Source organism: Lutjanus erythropterus, chromosome 17 (assembly GCF_056507025.1).
Source record: "Lutjanus erythropterus isolate fLutEry1 chromosome 17, fLutEry1.hap2, whole genome shotgun sequence".
Classification (NCBI taxonomy): Eukaryota; Metazoa; Chordata; class Actinopteri; order Lutjaniformes; family Lutjanidae; genus Lutjanus; species Lutjanus erythropterus.
The window spans coordinates 22,185,462-22,205,721 of NC_139333.1; the positions used below are offsets into that span (position 1 = coordinate 22,185,462).

The 20,260-nt window shown below is 39.5% G+C and overlaps 1 protein-coding gene across 2 annotated transcripts; it reads right to left on the reverse strand.

The window, feature by feature from the left end:
• Nucleotides 1-966: 966 nt before the first annotated feature.
• ldb3b (LIM domain binding 3b) lies at nucleotides 967-20,260 on the reverse strand. 2 transcript variants are annotated; one of them, XM_084740366.1, is made up of 10 exons: nucleotides 20,113-20,259; nucleotides 19,552-19,889; nucleotides 12,594-12,745; nucleotides 11,782-11,857; nucleotides 7,679-7,701; nucleotides 5,422-5,619; nucleotides 3,893-3,916; nucleotides 2,325-2,491; nucleotides 2,133-2,169; nucleotides 967-1,623 (listed from the first exon to the last, which is right to left on the reverse strand). In XM_084740366.1, exons 2-10 carry the CDS (start codon nucleotides 19,645-19,647, stop codon nucleotides 1,527-1,529), a joined length of 870 nt encoding a protein of 289 aa, XP_084596492.1. In that variant the 5' UTR covers nucleotides 19,648-19,889; nucleotides 20,113-20,259; the 3' UTR covers nucleotides 967-1,526. The 2 variants fall into 2 exon arrangements, with proteins under 2 accessions (XP_084596492.1, XP_084596493.1); XM_084740367.1 differs by lacking the exon at nucleotides 3,893-3,916 and having other exon boundaries at nucleotides 20,113-20,260.

The following is a 20,260-nucleotide window of genomic DNA, read 5'->3' on the forward strand; positions in this document are numbered from 1 at the left end:
TGATTTTTTATTTAGGTTTATTGTCGGAATATGACAGACATGGAATATAACATCCATAAGTAGTTTTTTATTTATGTATATTCACTTGAAAATAAGAATCACTGTGTTTTCATGGCCTTACTCTTTGATTCCACTGGGCAGGTCATGTCTACGCCTCGGTTTTGATCCGTCTTCCACATGGCTCCTGCCAGCCTTGCTCACTTTACACAGCCTTTTCACATTACTTGCTCAAATTTTGTTGATTTGATCATTTATCCTTGATTTTCTTTATGCTTCTACCATGTGTAAGTAGGCTAGATATTTAAATAGTTAATTGTTTGTCTCCTTTTTGAGTGTGAGTCTGTACATGGCCTTAAATTTTGAAAATTGACGGGATTATCTTTGCTGTTTCTGTGTCTGACTTCCTGACCAGGCTCGATGTGCTCTGTAGCATCCATCATGTCTCAAATCTTCGTTTTTGTGATTTAAAGCTGCACCAATGCCAAATGACTTTGTGTAATGAGAGCTAGCACGTAGTGATGAACCCCAAGTGAATTATAATCCAACTATGCATTTACCCACGTCTCTACAGAGCTTTTTACACTATTTCACAAAGTAAGTGACTACCTTACTTCAGCTAGCCAAGGCCAAAAAAGAACACCTGCTAAAGGACTGCATATTTTTCTCAAGAGTTGATGGAGACCAAAACAGAATTAAAGGAAAAGGTGCTGTAGCTGTGTCATTGTCCACGTCGCCTCAGCTGATAAACAGTCACAATATTCTGTCAAAAGCTATCAGATGCTCTTCCAGAGTGATGCTTGTCTCTGCAAAGTCAAAACACGCCGTCTGCCACACCACCGGCGCTAAAAGTGTCTCATCGATGGAGGAATGTCGACTGTCACTCGCGACCGTGCCTCCAGTTTTTTAATTTCAAGACAGAGTAACACGTGTGTTTCATCCATGAGTTTATAACAGTTCACTCAGCCGTATGGTTTTAAGAAAACATTTATTCACATTGATATCAGTACATTTTTTGAGTGCATTTTTGTACATACTGTATTTGTGCATGTAGGTAAATCTCTATCCTTGTGTGCCTTCTCACAAGCATGCTTAAAGTGTTAAAATTCATATGTTTGTGAATGCGCTTTATGTACTAAAAGAGACATCATGAGTCCTGAATTTTCACTTGAATACTTACTATTTTTTGTACAATTTCCCTTTCATTTAAGAGAGACAGAACCCAAACAAACAAGAAACAAAGAAAGAAAGAAAAAACCCAAATGCGAGATCAGGTCTTAGCAGCAGACAGACACATTTGACAGGTAATATCAAGCTTATGAACACATAGCATTCTCACACTAACAGTTAGTATCTCACATTCTACTAATCTAGGCTACAACTCTATCTCACATTCCTGAGGAGTTTCCTCCCCCTCCTGCTCCTTTTTTTCCCTCCATAATTTATCCCCTCTTCCTGATAACTCCTGTGCTTTTTGTCCATGTCCTTCTTATACATGTCCTCTCTCTCACTGTCTCTCCTGCTCCTCTTTATTCCTGGACGTTGAGGATCTGTGAAGACAGTCCTTGGTGCCAGTTCTTCAGCTTGGCAAAGCGGGGCCCTTTCACCTCCGACTCGAACTTCTCTCTGATGGTGTGGAAGTCAGGACAAGCATGTTACATCAGGTAATATTTGCACTTTTAACAGTTCAACAGTGATTACGTTTACCTGCACAAAATATTTCACTCTTTGCATTTATTTTTCTGTTTACGTAACTCAGGAAAAATTAATATTTCACTAATATTCCTGTTTAAATGCAGCCAAAAGTGAAATGGCTGGAGCTGCTTAAATCATTTCGCTTCTTTGTGCCAAAATATTTCAACTGTATAAACACAGCCTTCCTCTTATATGCATTCAACAAATGTCTTGAAAAGGTTGGCGTTACATTCTCCTTGACACATGACTTTTAGCTCTCTGGTTGTTAGCAGGCTCTGTGAATAAGGCTTGTATTCAGGTCTATTAACCATGGACTCATCCTGTTTGTGACTTCCAGTGAAGCTTTGACACCCCAAGGAGAGGTTGCGACCCCCAGGTTGAGAACCAGTGAACAAATGTACAAATACCCTTAAAGTCTTCTCACTTTTTTCCCATCTTACCTCGACCTCTGCAGGGCTTCCTCATCTGGGTCTTGCACTGCATGGAGAGAAAAGGATAAGGATAAGGACTCACTGATGCTACGCTAAATGAATCTGAACAAGAAGTAAGGATCAGAAGAGAAGGGTATCAGAAAGATCAAGAGAGGAGGTATGAAAAGACAAAAAGAGGTAAGAGAGAAGGGGTGTACTGACGGTATTCAGTGCCAGTGATGTGGGCCAGGATCCTGAAGCTCTTGGACTGCAGGTTGGCAGCACGACGAGCCCATTCAGACATATCGGGGGCTTCTCCTGGCCTGATCACTGCCTGGTAAACCGGAGATGCACAGTCTACCACCGGGTCCTTGACAGGCAGAGCTCCACTGCAGGACAGAGAGTACTGTTAGAACTCTGAGTGTGTAGTATGTACTGTGTTTAAAGCCCCCAAATGTAATAGATGATCATAATCGACTGAATGCCCATGATATATTATCTCACTCACTGCAACTTTGCCTTGAAAAATCAAAACACAGGCTGTTCTGGTCTGCACGCCAGAGAATCCAACCACGTAGAAATAGTCAATCTTCAAGATGCATCCGTAATAAACTGAGAAACCAGTTAAAAGTTCCATGTTAATTTTACTTGAGTAAATAACTGGAATACTCCAATACTGCTTGTAATCCCATGTGGGCCTAGAATTGTTGTATGCATGACCAATAAAATACAGGAACACACGCAGCTAACATGTTGCAATGTAGTGCGTAGCTTGGCTATTGTGGCCTCATCAAGAAATAGCTGTGAAATAAGTTCAAATTGTTTCTGATAACGTTATTTTTAACTAATATGGGTAAGTGCAAGTGCAGCAAGGTCTGGCTCGAGAACAGAGCATGGTTGAAGCCTGTGTAGAACCAAGAAAACACTCAAATTAGGAACTTTGGGTATAAAGGTGTTAGAGTTGCATGGGAAGTCAGAAAAACATGTTTTGCATGTAATTCTGGGACTTTCCTTCATGTCCTTTGTACTTTATTGTCAGTATGGATGTGAAATTGGTCTTAAATTGCATTCATGAAGGTCTTAATTTTGTTGAAACTTGCAGAAACTCTTTTTCTATTTGCTAGTGAGGCCTCACTGGGCTCCATTCTTTCATTATTATGGGCATTATTACATTACGATCATTAATTGCATTTGCGCGGCTTTACACACAGTCTGTTTGTTCATTGTTCACGTTCACCGTCTTTGTGTTGTCCCATAGTTCCACGTTGAAGGTGCCTGTACTGTACGGTAGTGTACGATAGATTCTGGAGTGAGTTTACACAGCAACATGACTGGATAGTTAACTTTTAGAAATTTTTAATGAATGTTAGAAAAGTGAGTCAATACTGATCAGACCGTTTGAAAACCTGTGATGATTGGATACTCAGAACACTCCCATGCCATGACATCCCGGTCAGGTTCCAGAGGCTGTGATGCTACTGGCTGCTTTTTAACAGGAGGACCCAAAAAAAAAACATAAAAAATCCCTAAACACTCTCACACTTTGGCAAAAGTACTTTTAAGTACTTCCATCAAACACTTTGGTTTGACACATAGCACCTCAGAAACACATTAAAAACATAATACACCACAAAGAAGACAAAAATAGACGCTGATTTTAAAGTATTTTCAGTGGGATGTTAGTTTATGAGAGACATGGAGCAATGCACAAGCTGTTATGAAGTCGTGAGACGAAGGAGACACGTATGATGAGGAGAGGCCGGATGGAAAAGGAGCACCGCTGTACTTACGCCAAGGGGGAGCCCGCCTCCTCACTGAGGTCACAACCGGGAAGGGAGGATGGGGGAGGATGGGTGGAGGACAGCGCAGGTGTGGTTGGTTGTTTGTTTGTGGATGGAATGAGGAGAGGAAAGTGGGTGAAAGGCACGGAGGAGTACGTGACACGGACAGGGACAACATGGAAAAGCCCGGACGTACAGTAAAGTGGAGTTGTAGCAGCGTGGGCTTAAGGTACGCTTTCAAATGCTGCTCTTTGTTTGGGCTTTTCGGGCAAAGAATTTTAAAGGATTGATCCATCAAAGTGAACAAAAAACCATATATTCTCACTTTCTGCTGAAGATTTACAGCCATGTTGATATATATTTTTTTTTTTGCCAAGGTTTTGAGATCCCCCCGGCCCATAATTGTTATCAATCATTCAGTCATTAACAATAATTGTGGAAGAAACTGATAAATAAGAATTCCAGTTGAATTTTAGAGAAATTAAAATCCCGAAAGCTCTTTCTGGGAAAAGGCTTCTAGTGGGAAGTCAGATGACATAATATAAAGAGGGACAAAGTTTGTGGTCCAACGTTGACAAGTTTAACTTCCATTTGAAAATCATATTTGCCTTATTACTTTTAGGGGCTTTTCACACTGCACTCAGCTCCAGGCTAAGAGAGCCTTCACACTGGCACAGCCCTCCCCCATTCTAAAGTGGGCTAACCCCAACTTTAGCCTAGGGCTTGACAGCCCTGCTCTGAAGCCAGCTAAGGATAGCCATGTGCTAAGAATATGCAGTGAGGTAAGGTCCTGTTCGGTTACCTCTAGGTAACAAACCTAACCTCTGTTAGGTTTAGGAAAAGATGGTTTGGGTTAAAATAGACTGCTATGCATGTGTTAGGAAGGCTTTCTGTCAGAAAGATTTCTGGCAAAAGGGGTAAATTTGAGTCAGGTAGTAATAGTGCACAAAGTAATAGTACAAAAAAATATAAAATATAATTTAAAGTTTTTATTGTGGCTTATTGTTTTACTCCTTATTGCCACTTATGTGTAAGTTTCTTTGTGTCTAGGAGCCTATATTTTCTTTTTAAGTTGACTTCATTGTGAATGAGGTCTCTACCTGATTGGATTTCAGAGTTAAAATAAAGTATGAATGAAAACTGAATAGGACTTTAACTTTTGCAGTCCTAAACACCTGAAAAACTCCTTCCACTTTGCAGTAAACATTGTAAACAGGGAAACGTGAGCGTCTGAATTTTTTTGAATGATTTTTAATACAAGTAGTATGAAAATCCTTTTGACTCCATCCATATATCAGAAATCTCAGAGCTGGATGTTTTGAAACCTTGGCAAATAAAACCACAACCATCTGCATGGTCAGATACTGCCAGCAGTAAGTCAGAAAGTATGTTTTCTTTGATCATTTGGGTGAACTGACCCTTTAATTTTCCAGCATGCGGGCTGGTTTGAACGGTGTAATGTGATGTAAAGTGCGTGAGTGGAGAAACCCCCTAAAAGACTTGGAGAAGGGGTTTGGTTGGCGGTTGTGTGACCTCACCTGTCGTGTCCCTTAGCCTGCGACTGGCCTGCGATGGCGTCCATGATGGCGTCCTGTGAGTACATGCTGATTGGTGTGTTGTACTGGGCGTGAACAATGGTGGCCTTTCCACCCGGACCCTTCACCTCGATGGGCTTGTGGGTGGACAGGGCTGAGTCTTTCAGAGCAATGGGGTTGAAGCTGGGAGTGTACTCCACACTGTCAGTGTCGGGGTCAGAGGTCAGTGGGGTGAGGAGGAGGAGGAGGAGGAGGAGGAGGTGGGGGGGTGTCAGGTGCAGGGGTGAAGGTGAGAAGTTAACAGATGAGGAAGAGGAGAGGGGAATTTGAGAAGAGAGAAATGACAGAAAAAGCACCAAAGTGAAGGGAGGAAACTGGGTCAACGTGTAGTTGAATAACTGACAGACAGGTAGCGCTGTTGTACTGCTCAGATTTAACTTTTGAAGAGACATTATGAATAAACACTCAACTACACAGAACAAATACACCACAAACTACACTACAGCTGTGTCCCACTGCCTGACCACAAGGTGAATTTAAGCATTTCTACAGGATGTAGGTAAAGTTTTCACACTGAAAAGCATCAAAATTTATTGAAGTCACTAGATTAGCAGGATTTTTCAATATATATTTGTAAGTGGGCAGGTAAACTTCCCAGATGAGACAACAATGAGAATATTAACTTTAATATTAACACTCACAGATAATAGAATAATGACCGTAAGTGTTATCAATACATTTATCTCTAATGCCAGAAAATCTGGGGATTTTTTTGGTGTCAATTTATGTCAAAAGCCCTCTTTTTTTCTTTTTTTAATACTAAAATATTACTAAATTACAAGTAAATCTACAGGTATCAAAACACTTAAGTAAAAGCACAAAATATTCCTCTCATTAGTTACTCTTTAACCGTCGATGTTTAATGCATTATCAATAGCAGGCATTCATTTAAAGGGGTTTCTGTTTTTCCGAATCATCAGTCTAAATTTCACCTGACTCCTCCTACAGGCCTTAAAATATACTCATAAAAGTAGAAGTACCTGAATAATTACTTAATCACAGTAATTTGAGTATTTGTAATTAGTTACTTCCACCCCTGAAAGGAGTCAATAGCAGCTTTAATCATTTAGATTGGAAAGAAAAGTGGACAAAGTTTGATTGACAACGGTTGGAGGATGTACAAAATGGTGAAATACTGTATGCTGATGTCTTGCACACTGGCTTCTGAAACAGTATATGATGCCTAACAGTACATGGTATGTCATTTAAAGGGTTAGTATTTTATACTGCTATACTGGGACACAGCATGTCTAATGAAAATCTTTTTCCATCACAACATCATGACTACACTCGAAAATTTCACTCGATGGAAGCAACAATTAAACCAGTCCAAAGAAAACCAAACATGCTAATGTTTAAAACAACCACCAGGCCAAACAGACAGATTAGCCCTTTAACTGCAGATTTCAAATGACACACACTGAAACACACACACGGTATACAATTAGTAGTATACTACCAGTATACTACTATTAACTGATACACACTACTGCCAAACATGGATGGACAGTATAAAGGACACACAAAATGCCATCGCTCATGCATTTATACACAGTAATATACTGTCAATCCATTCATATTCACAGAATGAATATGAATGTGAATGAATATGAATATGAATATGAATGAATATGAGGACCAGCAGAGGTGGAAAACAGGTAGATATATCAGAGTAGAATATGAGTTCTTCAATTTGTTTAATTAGGAAAAAAACAATTATTACAATATATTGAAGTATCAGTGATAAAAATAGGTTCTTTTAAACTGTGGTAATGTTTAAGTTAAAACTATATTGTAAAGTTAAATCACTCTGTATGATATAAGTCTTCAGAAAAGTATGTTTTGTAAGTCTTGATCTATAAAATAACCTGAACTACTGCTGCCAAATAAATGTAAAGCAGAAGAAGGAACAGTAGAAAGTCTCACACACTGAATTCAAGTACAGTACTTGAGTAGTACTTAAATACTTTCCACTTCTGGGGACCAAATGCTGTTAATAACCTGTCTTGGATTTTCGTTGCAGTTGCCTGAAGAAACAAATGCTGTTTAAGTTACACTAAAGCTTTAGTTGAGTTCCACACACATGAATCCATGTTTGACACAACTTCACTCCACACAAAAATCACCACAGATCTTTAAAAACAAATGCTCTCTGAATGCCTCATGCACATTAAATACTGAGAAACGTGACGGTACTGACTTTGCAGCTGTGTTTGCGATAACCTGGAACACACCAGAGGGGGACGGACAGACAGAAAGACAGAGAAGGAGAGAATGTAATGAATCACCAGAGGTATTTTGGTGATAACAATGGCACCGTGCGTGTTTGTAGGAAACTATCCAGCCACAGTGCTGTGCTGTAATCCCACGTACAGGTTAGAATAGCAGCTGTTTGTCATCACTGGGATATTTCCCAGCTTCCCCTGCATCATCAGGAGTGACTGACAAGAGCAGAAGTGTCTCAATCACATGACACGGGAGGACGAGGACACATTTAGCACAGAACAACCACAAAAATACACAACTACACAAACTCAACACCTGATCCACTAATGTCAGGACTGTGGCTTGACTTAAGGTTCATTTATGCCACCTTTATGTACAAAAATGTCCATTTTAAACAATGTAACCATCACTGCTCGCATATTTACATGCGTCTATCCACTAGGGGGCGTCGCTCAGAGGCAAAAGGTATCCCGAGCAAGAGAAGTCAAAAGATTCTGATAACAACAAACATGGTGACGGTGGAGGATGTTGGAATGATGTACGTCTGGAGAAGAAGCCATTGTAGATGGCAGTGATTTGTGTGGCCTTTAAATACGTCTCGACACACAGACAGAGAATTCTTCTTGCTAACTAATTGATGATAATCGTCATTTCCAGTACTTTCTGATTTTTTAAACTTCTTTGTCGTGTCTTTGGTTGTGTTTCGCTTGAACTATTGGCCACACTGTTACACCGCCCTCATGACTTCCAGAGGTACTGCGTCATATCCATATCCTCTGTATCAATACCCATGTCCCTGTCCATGTCTGTATCCATATCTGTATCTATAAGCTTTCAGGAAACACACGCAAACATGGACAAAATGATAGATACTGACTCCTAATTTTGAGAAAGTTTCTCATTATAATGACTTACAGGATCTTTTTTTCCACCACATTGGCGTAAACTGGCCTCCATACTGAACGTTTCTGCCTTTACTGTCAGTGTAAATGTGTCCAGCTCCACTGCAGTAAAGGCGGCGGCGGGGCTTCAGACTGCAGGACATAAATCAGCCGACATATTGGTCCATACAGTATGTCGATGTGTTCAGGGTACAGTAGGTAAATTGGAACGTGCTCGGCAGCACCTCACACGTGAAACGTCTCCCCACAGAGTCAGGGGGAGCTGTCTCAGGTTTGGGTGAGGGGGCATCCAGGGGATTCAGGATGATGGTGTGTAACCAGAGCGGAACATTCCTGCACCATGTACAACAGCTGCTCTCTCCTGTGTGTGTGTGTGTGTGTGCGGGCCAGTGGAATCAGAGTACTCGGTGAGGTGGGGCCGCTGGCATGAAACTGCCGTCATCGTCCTGCGATCTGCCCGAAGCACGTTTCCTGACACCTGACTTACCGTTGGCCGATGCAGTGAAGCAGCTCGGCTCCAGAGGGGAAACAGATTAGTGAGGACTGATATCTGGATGTGATATGTCAGAGGCCAAGCACGTCGTGCCCTTAATTAACATCTACAAGTATCCCATGACTGAGGCTTCACCCTCACTCATGCCATACCACCGAGGAGCGTCCCCCCAACGATGACCACAGCTTAACTCCGACTGAACGCTTGTCATTGCAACATACAGTACAGTCAGAGTAATAGCATCGCTGGTTTGGCCCTTTACAGTCTCAGCAAAGATCACATAAAAGCCTCTGTGAGAGACCCAAATGTGTAAATGTGTACTGAAAAAAAATCACCCGCTAAACCTGTTTTTGACAGTGTCATTCTAGTTGAAAGTGCTAAAATTTACTGATATTTTATGTTTTTCTTATTGTCAGTAACAAGTATTGTTTGTGTAATCAAAACCTGATTGATACGTTCTTTCAATAGGGCAGTATCTAGAAGGGAACCCTAGATTTGTAGGCTTCAATGTCGTTTCTTCATGGTGCACGTTGTACAAAGGGTTTTGTGACTGTTGACATGGTAATATTAAAGTTTTCTTTATGTTTCGTTTAGTCACGTTCACCATCGTAGCCTGTGTTTTCCAGAAAGCAGCAAACAACAGCAACAAAATATGTAACTTATAGTGTTTTTAGACAATTTAATGTGGAAATGTTACATATTATAGCTTTAAGATCTGCTACTTGGTTAGGATTAAGGAATAATCGTGACAGTGGGCACTGTAGTTTATTTTCAGTTGATCTCACTCACACCATTCTGCTTCTGTAAATACACTGGAGCACCAATTGTGCCAAATATCAGTCCGCAGCTGAAAATAGTTTCCGACAAATACACTTGCTTATCCATGTTTGAGTAATGTCCATTAAAATGTTTTGGGGGTTTTTTCAAGTATAAGATCTGCGTCTTTAGGAAGAAATGGGTTTAGGGCAGCACTTTTCTAGTTTCTACTTATCTTTATATTCCAGAAATGTGCAAAAGCCCACGAATACATATCCAAACAGACAAATATAACAAAATATGGTTGGGTTGAGCTGATATGATACATTTAAGTAATCTTTTAAGCAAAACATTTTAATTGTAAATATAACTTTTTGTCATTAGTACAGTGTTCTGTGATAGTACATTGAATGTCAGTGGATTTTGTACAGTTGGTCAGACAAAACTAAATATTTGGAGCTAAAGCACTAGAATATAAATACATTAAAAAACAAACAACAAACAAACCTTCAGGAAGTTTACAGGTTTAAATAATTTTAAAGACCTCTAGTGTCTGAGGGCATCGAAGTATCCACCGCCACGCTGACTCTGCTGGAGCAACAAATCATCACCTTCCTGTAATCTCACCAGCAATTTACACCAACACCAAAAAACAGCTTCACAAGCAAGTCTGAAGCAGGTTTCCAGGCAAACCAGGATTTAAACCCGTGTCCTGGGCTTTGCTCTCGCAACAGCTTGAAGACAAAAAGCCTCAAAGAGAAAATTCAGGGAGCTGAAACAGCAGAAAGAGCTCTTTTAAAAGATTATCTTCTTGCAACATCATCTGTTTCCCAGTAAATGTCCACTTGAATCTCATTTTATTTTGATTTACCTGTGAGCCATTGGAATAGGGCGCTGGGGATACTCGACCTTTAGTAAAGAGCCTCAGATCTGCTTGTATTAAAGATCGTCAAATGACCCTGTAGTCTGATCTGCTCCTCTGTTACCTGGAGTCCAGCCAGGTATGTTTGTGTGTACGCTCCAGAAATAGTGCCACGTGTGAGAGGAATGAATGCTGGGAAGGTTCTGAGTACACTTTGTCATCATCACGGTGCTGTTAAGGTGAGATTAAACGGGGACAGTGTGAAGTGCACTTGAGTCAAAAATAGCACTTGTGCAAAGTTTTGTTACGTCAGCTCGCTGGGTGTGTTGGTTTTTTGGTTATCGCTGAAGGAGTTAACTCTTCCTCTCTCAGTATTACATAACTTGAGGTCACTTGTCACCGTGGTAACCTACCCTAGCGACGAAACCCTCTGGGATGCTGGCGACCCGTCTCCTAACTTGCCTTGCATCAGCATCATCTCTCTGAGAGTTTCGGGAGAGTAAAGGCCGATCGGGGAGTTGTACTGCCCCAGCCGGCCCGGTGCAGATGCTGCAGATGTTGCGGGGGAGGTCGGAGATTTGACCGGGGTCGATGGATCGTTTTTAGGGACCTGGAAGAGATTCCTGTTGAGGGGCTTTTTATTCTGGAAAATTATATGCTCCATTTGAACTTCTTCTCCAAAACATTTTGGCCCGACCTCCTCTTTGACTGTTTCCAACTCCTTAAAAAGACGAGAAGAGTTCAAGATAGAGGGGTGGAAAAGAAAGTGAAATGAGAGCAAAGGTATCAGCTTGTTTTGTCTTCGTCTTTTCCTTTCTTTTGGTTGGTGTTTTTGGTTTGCTGACCTCTGACCTCTGTAGAGGCTGTCTGTAGTTGCACTGTGAATATCTGACACTAGAGGGCAGCAGGACACTGCCTTACGGCTTCATTCAAGAATCTCTCAGTGGGACAAGAATACAAAACAGACACATATAAACCTGCAGATACATACATATTGTGTTTGAATGGATAACTGGTATTTGTTTGTGTCTCTTTGTTCATTATTGTTGTGGGTGTGTTTGTACCTTCTGGTGGGGGATGACTGGCATGGGCGAGTCCATTCTTGGAGTTGCTGTGGGAACTGGTGCAGGACGTCTTGATCTGAAGATTAAGCAAGAAAATAATCGTTTAAAATATACTGTTAAATCGTACTTTGTTGGTTTTTATTTGTAAAAGTTTAACTCTTGGGGTGGGTGAACTTTGTAGGGTTTTGTTTCAAGTACTCAGTTTACGTGACATCATGCCAACATTAAAAAATATGCTCATAATTTGTATCAAAAATCCAAATTAGCAGCGTGCATAGACAAAGACACTGACCATGTGTTGTTATTTTTTCATATTTATTATCACTTTTGGGGGGATTTTGGTTTAGAAAATAGTTTTTTAATGAGGATTTTATATGTTCTTGTTGAAAAATAATGAATTATATTTTCATAACTTTAATAATCAGGCATTAAATGTTTGTAACCTGAGTATATATAAAAGATAAAAAAAAAAGATAAAAAGATTTAAAAAAAAAAAAAAAAAAGGGGGACAGTCACTCACAGTTTTAAGGCCTATACTGTACAGATAATCGATTGATTCCTCAGGAATAATATGATTTAAATGTTAATAACTTGTTCATTCACAGATTAGAAAACCTGAAATTTGAATAATTATTGTTCTTTTTTAACTTTCAAAACTTTTTATGCAAAACATACAAGAAAGTAGCAAATTAATTGTTTATAAAAATGCTTTAAAAGTTGACACATGGACTGTTTATGAAAACTGGAAAAGGTTAAATTTCTGCCCTAAAATTAGCTACTAAAGTTTGTGTTTTAATGTGCAGGTTGTTTACTTCAGCATGGTGAGTGACAGTTTGGTGGTGGCGGACTTGATCTTGTTCTGGGCCTCCAGGTGCGTCATCCCCTCGGTGCTGACGCCGTCGATGGCTGTGATGATGTCTCCCTGGGCCAGGTTGCCGGTCACCGCCTTGCTGCCCGGAGTTATCTATGGAGGGGTCAAGAGAGCAGGTCACACTGAGACCACTGGCACAGATTCCTCAGGAAACACACAAGCAACTGAAAAACATATGCAGTTACACAAACACATGGTACAAATTGGCGGGATATTTATGAATCAGGGTAGGTGTCAAATGAGAAACTAAATCTGAAGTCTAAATTAAAATAATTTGTTCATTTGACAGCTCATTTTGCCGTAAACCTGAGGTCAAAACAGCGTTAAAGCTCAGCTGACATGTGACTTATTCCTCTGAGGTGTACAGCCTCACTCCACTTAGTTATTTATGCAGTGTGTGTGTGTGTGTGTGTGTGTGTGTGTGTGTGTGTGTGTGTGTGTGTGTGTGTGTGTGGCAGCTCAGTAAATAAGCCTTAAAGGTACAGAGGAGAAAAGCTGATGAAGCAAAATAAACTAATCCATCAGCTCTGTAGATGAGGGGCTGGATAACATTTCTGTGTTAAGTTGATCAACAGAGTGGAACCACATTTTATCTAAGAGTCTAATCAGTTTGCACAGCTACATACAAAAATCTGACGGTGGAATACGTAGAAAAACAGCAAGATTTCTGTTATTAAAGCCATGAAGTGTGCAGGGAAGGGATATAAGGTATATGGACTGTTTATACAGTCTGTGCATAGAGGCCGAATGGTTAAATCTAAGAAAGAAAGACTAAAAAATGCTTTTATTCTGAACATATACATTACAAATGTTTATTTTCATTTTAAAAACTGCATGTAAGGAAATCTGAAGGTGAAATAAGTAGGAAGGCAGCAGGATTTCTATAACCAAAGCCATGAAGTGTGCAAGTTATATGGACTGTTTATACAGTCTGTGCACAGTGGCTGAATGGTTAAATCTAAGAAAGAAAGACTAAAAAATGCTTTCATTTTGCAGATAATGTCAACCATTCTTTTACAAGCCTTTATTTTTATTCTTAAATCTGTTTTAGAAGGGAGTTTTTCCTCCCCACTGTTGCCAAGTGCTTGCTCATGGTGGGAATTGTTGGATCTCTTTAAGTCATAAAGATTACAGTCTAGACCTGCTCTATATGAAAAGCGCCCTGAGATAACTTATGTTGGGGTCTGGCTCTGATACAAAGTCAGACTTTAGTGCTTCAGCTACACAGAGAGGACGTTTAAATGGACACAGAGGCCTGCAGCATACAGTATTGGGTCTAAGCTTACAGTCAACTCGTTAAAGAGTTAAAAATAAGCAACGCTGTTGATGCCTGCCAGGCTTCACTGTGATTGACCCTACTGAGCCCCCCTCCGCTGGCCAAACACACACAAAACCCCTCCCACACACCTGCTGCTGACATTCATTCAAGACTTCCTTGATCTTTTTTTCTATTTACATTAAGGTTGGGTTGCACCAACCAGGATTCATTTTTAAACCTGATTAAATCATGGTTTAAATTTAAATTAAGTTGCACCAAACTTTTAAGCTCCAATTTAAAATGAGGCCTAACTTTTAGCTAGCAAAAAAACTTTTGTCAACTCATTAGCTAGCTAGCAAACAATGTAAGGTTTTGTTAGCATTTTAGTTAGCAAAGAAATGTTTTGTTTACTCTTTTAAGTTGATTAGGAAACAATGTAATGTTTTGTTCACTTTTTAGATAGCAAAGAAACATTTTGTAAAAATTTTAGTTGGCAAACAAGTGTTTTGTTAACTTTTTAAGTTGGTTAGCAAACATTGTAATGTTTTGCTAACTTTTTAGATAGCAAACAAAGATTTTGTTATATTTTTTGGCTGGCAAACAAATGTTTTGTCAGCTTTTTAGCTGGATAGCAATAATGTAAGGTTTTGTTAACTTTTTAGCTAATAAACAAACCATTTGTTAGCTTTTTAGCTGGCTAGCAGACAATTTAACATTTCGTTAACTTTTAACTTAATGTCTTCATGAGTTTTTAGCTGGAAAACAAACGTGTTAATTTTTTAGCAAGCAGGCAAACAAGTTTTAACATTTTGTAAAGTTTTTAGCTAGCTAAAAAGCAGTGGTATATTTTGTTTGTAGCTATCAGACACATTTTGTTCAGGAATTGTAGCCAGTACAGGGTCCTGACAGCACTCAAGTGTATATTTGATTTATTGATTTATTTTTATGTGTGTAAGAAAGCATCTCCATACTGATTAAACTTTAACTCTTAATTGTGCACCAGAGCTGTGCTTAATTTTAAATCTGGGTTTACTCATATTAAACCTAGTTTTGATTAACTCTAATCAGAACTAACCTTAGATTAGATTCATATTTGTTGGTGCAACCCAGTCTTAGTGTAGTTCTCTTCTCTACAACCCCAATTCTTCATGTCACCATTTCATTTCACTTCTTACACTGTCACTCTCGTCCTTGTTCCTCATGTCACACTATTTTTCATATTCCTTGAATCACAGTTATTATGCCTCTGTATTTATGGGTGTGTGTGTGCATGTAGAAAGCAGAGTTACAGTAGGTGGCAGGAGGCAGAAAAGCAACGTGATTTCAGGCAGAGAAAAATTATTTCTGCAGGGCTGCCTCAGTGCAATCAAACACATAAATGGAGACGCATATGACTGCCTGAGCACTCTGTCATGCATGTTTTCATATGCATCAGTACACTTCAAACAGAACAGATGACAAACAGGAGATGGATATGAAGACTTGAGTCCTTGGAAATTGGATATTACTGAAAGAGCAACACTGTGGTTTTCTTGCAAGCCTCATATAACAAACTGTGTTATATGAATCCATAAAAAATACTCCTTCCATCAATATGTCAGCCAATCACCAGAGAGGTGTTTACATTCATTCAGCTTCAAGACAGCATGTAAAGAGACTTAAATATCACGAATGAGGTAACTATTTCAGCTTTTTTCATACTTTAAACAGTTTGGTGTGTCACATATTAAATGGCCGGTGCTTTGACTTGGCTAACAAGACGTAATGAATCCACCGCACTCATTTCTCTTTCCTTTCTTAGCAAGAGTGGACCGAAATCCAAACCGTGGCCGTGTTACGTCAAACTGTAATGGCACCTCGAGCTGTCACGTCAAGCTGCTGCTCAACATGACCACCGGATGAACACAAATCCAATGACACAATGTCACACCGGTCGCGGATCAAAGCTCCCCCTGTCTGCCTAAGACCGGGATCAGAAGACAATAAACTAACACATGTCTGGAGCTGTGAATCGATACGACGCGGGCCGATCACCAGCGGAGCATCAATCAGGACTGAAGAATGAGGAGCTGGAGGTGGGAAGGAGTACGGTTAATGTCCTCCATCTATCCATCCACTACCTCGCTACGACAATCTGCGCCCTCCTCCTCTCAGGAGCAGCTCCAAAAGGTGAAACTGAAACTTGACTATAAGCGAGGAATAAAGCTTACTAAAGGTAACACAAGCTGCCGCTTCTTTCCTGTCCCATTCCTACCCCTCACTCTCTCACCCTCTTCATCCATCCACCTCTCTTTCAGTGCTATTTAAAGGAAACGCTGTAAATACACCAGCCGTCCTGACAGACAGAGACACCCCCAGACACTCTGCTGCAGAAGTTCAAACAAATTCACTTGCTGTTCGTACAAAGAGACTTAATTTTCTCCACTTTTTCTTAAACTATGCTAATTTAGGGAAAATAATCTTTATCTATACTGATGGCTGCTTTAATGCACATTTAAGTGAATTTTATCAAAGGACTTCCTTATGTTTTTTTTCTTTCAATTCATAACTAATGAGTTACATTGTACTTTATTCTTCTCATCAGTTGCTGTTAGCCCGCCTCTTTTTTCCTTACAGTGCAGTTTGTTGTACGTTTTTAAATTTTCCATTATTTGGCCATATTGCTCAATTCAAGTTTTAGCTAGCTATCAAACAATTTACTTAAAACAAAACAAAACAAAAAAAAACTTTTAGCAAGCTGGGGAAAAGTTTTAATTTTTTAGCTAGCAAACAAATATTTTGGTAGCCTTTTAGCTAGCTACATAAAATGTAATTTTGTGTTAACTCTGAAGCGAGCAAACAAATGTTCTTGAATTTGTAGCCAGCAAACAAAGTTGTTGTTAAGTTTTTAACTAGCAGACAAACAATATAACATTTTGTTAAATATTTAGATAAAAAACATGGTTTACTTTTTAACTAGCTATTAAACAATGTAATGTTGTGTTAGCTTTGTAGCTAGCAGACAAACAATATAACATTTTGTTAAATTTTTAGATAACCAACGTTTGGTTTACTTTGTAGCTTTTATTAAATGATGTAATGTTGTGTTAGCTTTTTAGCTTTCTACCAAACGTGTGAACTTGTAAACTAACAAACAAATGTTTTGATAACTTTCTAGCTAGCTAGCAAACCGTGTAACATTGTGTTAACTTTTTTTTAACAAACAAGCAAAGGTTTTATCAATTCATTAGCAAGGTAGCAAGCTATGTTATGTTTTGTTACCTTTTTAGCTAGCTAGCAAACGATGTAGCATTCTTGTTTTGTTAGCCAGGAAACATTTTAACTTTTTAGCAAACAAATCTTTTATTAACTTTTTAGTTGGCTAGCAAGTAATGTCTAATCTAATCTTTTTAGCTAGCAAACACTAACATTTATTAACGGGGGGGCATTCACCCCCTCCTGCCCCCCGTGAGTCCACCAGTGTTCCTGAATCTATCAAATCTTCCATCCATCCACTCCCTCACAACAACAGGCTGTGCCTTCCTCTCAGGAGCAGCTCCAAAAGGTGAAAGTGAAACTTGATTATAAGCGAGGAATAAAGCTTACTAAAGGTAACACAAGCTGCACGTTAGCTTCCTCGCTCTCCTCGCTTCTTTCCTGACCCATTCCCAACCCTCTCAGTCACTCCATCCATCCATCCATCCATCAGTCCACCTCTCTTTCAGTTCTATTTAAAGGAAATGCTGTAAATACACCAGCAGTCCTGCCAGACAGAGACGCACAGTCGCTCTGCTGCAGAAGTTACAATTAATTACTTTGCTGCTTGCTTGTTTTTTCTTTTAATTAGAATTATTAATCAATAAAGTTTATACAATCGTATCTAATCATATCTTATCCTACCTTATCTTAATTTATCTCTATATGTCTGCAATAGTAGTAACAAGTCTTTAACCTTTGCCATGTCTGTCAACGTTATGCAGTTTTTTGAATGACGTCATTTGTCAGAGATTTTACAGTTAAAATAACTCTTTTAACATCAATGTCATCAAAATCACCAATCTTGAATCGATCATTTGACTTTGCAGAGCTAAGAAATATTAGACTTCAGCTGTGATTAATCAAGCTGATTGGGACCAGCTCAAATTTGAGGGTGAGTGAGATAATTGAACTCTTCTGTGACGTGTTAACAAACTGCTTAAACTCAAAATCTTACCATGTATATGAATTTCTGGTCAAAATAATTCATTACCTTAAATAAAAGACAGGATCACCTACAAGTAACATTTAGTGACTAGTTTTTTGATAATGCATTTGGAATATCTTTATCTTTCTCTATTAAAAAACTAATTTTATTCACTTATTACAAGCAAAAAAAGAAGAAAAAACACCTTCTATTCTTTTTTAAAACTTATTTTTGATGTGAAATTTTCTTCACTGCAACGGGAAAAGTTGACTAATGCAGCAGCACCTCGACCCCAGTAAAACTATTCCAGTCTTTCCACCGCTGCTCTATTCTGGAAATCTCTCCGGAGATTACATGTGAGCCTCGCTGTCATCATCACATACAGGCAGCAACATTACATAACTGCTCACACACACACACACAAATCACACCTGTGCACACACATATCACGCGCATATACAGTATGCACATGCATCAACACAAGCTTGATGAAGTTTGGACATGCAGACCAGGTGAAAAAGTGATTTTCAGATGAAGAGGAGGAAGTTTTCAGACATCTAAGTTGAATTTAACTGCTTGAATGAGTGTAATTTACACACAAACTTCAACTTAATTTTAGTGTTTACTAAGACACCTACACATTTTCACCTGTACATCATCAATATATTCTGTACTTGGATATTCAAATGTTATAAAAGAGAAGCGTTTTGAAGTTTGTGTGAATGCATTGTTTACGTCTGCGTTTATGATGAATTATTGGTTTGGAACTGTTTAAAATGCAGACATGCCAACCAGTCGAAGAGATGTTTTTCAGGGATAAAAAAAATCAGGTTTTCAGCCGTCGAGGTTAATTTAACTGTTGAAAAGACTGCATTTTTCAGTGCAGGAGGTTCTTTAATACATCTGCTCCATTTAAATGTTGAAACAGAAGTTATGCATCAAAAAAAAACTTCTTGTTTACTTTGTACATTACTGTGCATCATATGTCTGAATCCAAATCCGGATCAGCCATATTGGGTAACTTAGTTTTTTCTTCAGTATGTTGGTTTTTATGATCTTTGACTCAAGTCATTTAATCAAAGACGGTAGTCTGTGCAGAAGATGTTTAGTTTCAGTTTCAATCAATTTGTGGGCAATTCTGTCACCTAACTCTTAACAGTTGTAACGTCATTTTCATCTTGTTATATCTTTTCTGTTTTCTTACATCTTTTTTGTCTTGTTACTTTATTAGGTCTCATTTTGTCTTTTATGTCTAGTTACATCTCTTACATCATTTTCATGTGGTCTTGATGTTGGAAAGCGAGCGTGAAATGATGCAAAGTAAAAAAGAATCACAATATAAGAAGTAGACAGTGCAGATATTTGTGTTTAAATGTAGGGAGTAAATGTAAAAAGCTGCCAGAAAAATAAATACTCAAAGTACAGGTACCTGAGTATTTGTACTTAATTACTTCCCTGTGTGGGTGACTCTGGCCTTACCCTGGAGATGGTGAGCGGCATGTTGAAGTCCTTTCCTCCCTGTAGTCTGAAGCCCCATGGAGCGGGGCCGTTCAGAGTTACTGTGTATGAACTCATCTTCGGTTAAATGTGGTCAACCCTCCTCCTGAGAACAAACTCCTGCCGGCTGCTGTGTGGGTTCTCCTCCCGCTCGGTGTCGCCCCTTGTTCGCCTCGCGTCCTCGCCCTGCTGCTATCCTTTTGTCCCGACGGCCGTCAGCCCCTGGCTTCACTACCGTCTTGCCCCGTCTGCTCCCAGCTCTCAGGACAAACACCCCTGGGGTGGTGCTGGTGGTGGGTGGGTCAGGTGCTGTGGAACCTCTGTGACACACAAACGGAGGACACACACACACACAGACACACACACAGGCATACACAAATACACACAGGTGCACAGACAGAGTGTAGAGCCAAGCTGCAGAAAAACTAAACTGTTGCTCCTGATGAGAACCACAAAAAAGAAAAAAAACCTCAAATTTTAGGAAGCTCAAACTCTCAAAAGTCAATTTTAAACTTAATATTTAGACGGAGAAAAGTTTCTTGCCTGCAGAGTTGCTGAGGGTGAGGGACGGACAGCCTAAGAATAGCCGAGGTGAGCAGAGACACAGGGGCCCTGGCCCTTATAAGGCCTGTAACACGAAGCCCCAGAATGCTTCACTGCCGATTCACATCGCCAATATAGACCCCTCTTA

Bases quoted from the DNA above. Each gene is read 5' to 3' on its own strand.
- ldb3b (XM_084740366.1), bottom strand. From the start codon at position 19,647: ATGAGTTCATACACAGTAACTCTGAACGGCCCCGCTCCATGGGGCTTC. The intron at 12,746-19,551 runs GTAAGGCCAGAG...ACCCCTCCATAG, and splicing joins TGCCGCTCACCATCTCCAGG to ATAACTCCGGGCAGCAAGGC. The intron at 11,858-12,593 runs GTAAACAACCTG...CTTAATCTTCAG, and splicing joins CTGTCACTCACCATGCTGAA to ATCAAGACGTCCTGCACCAG.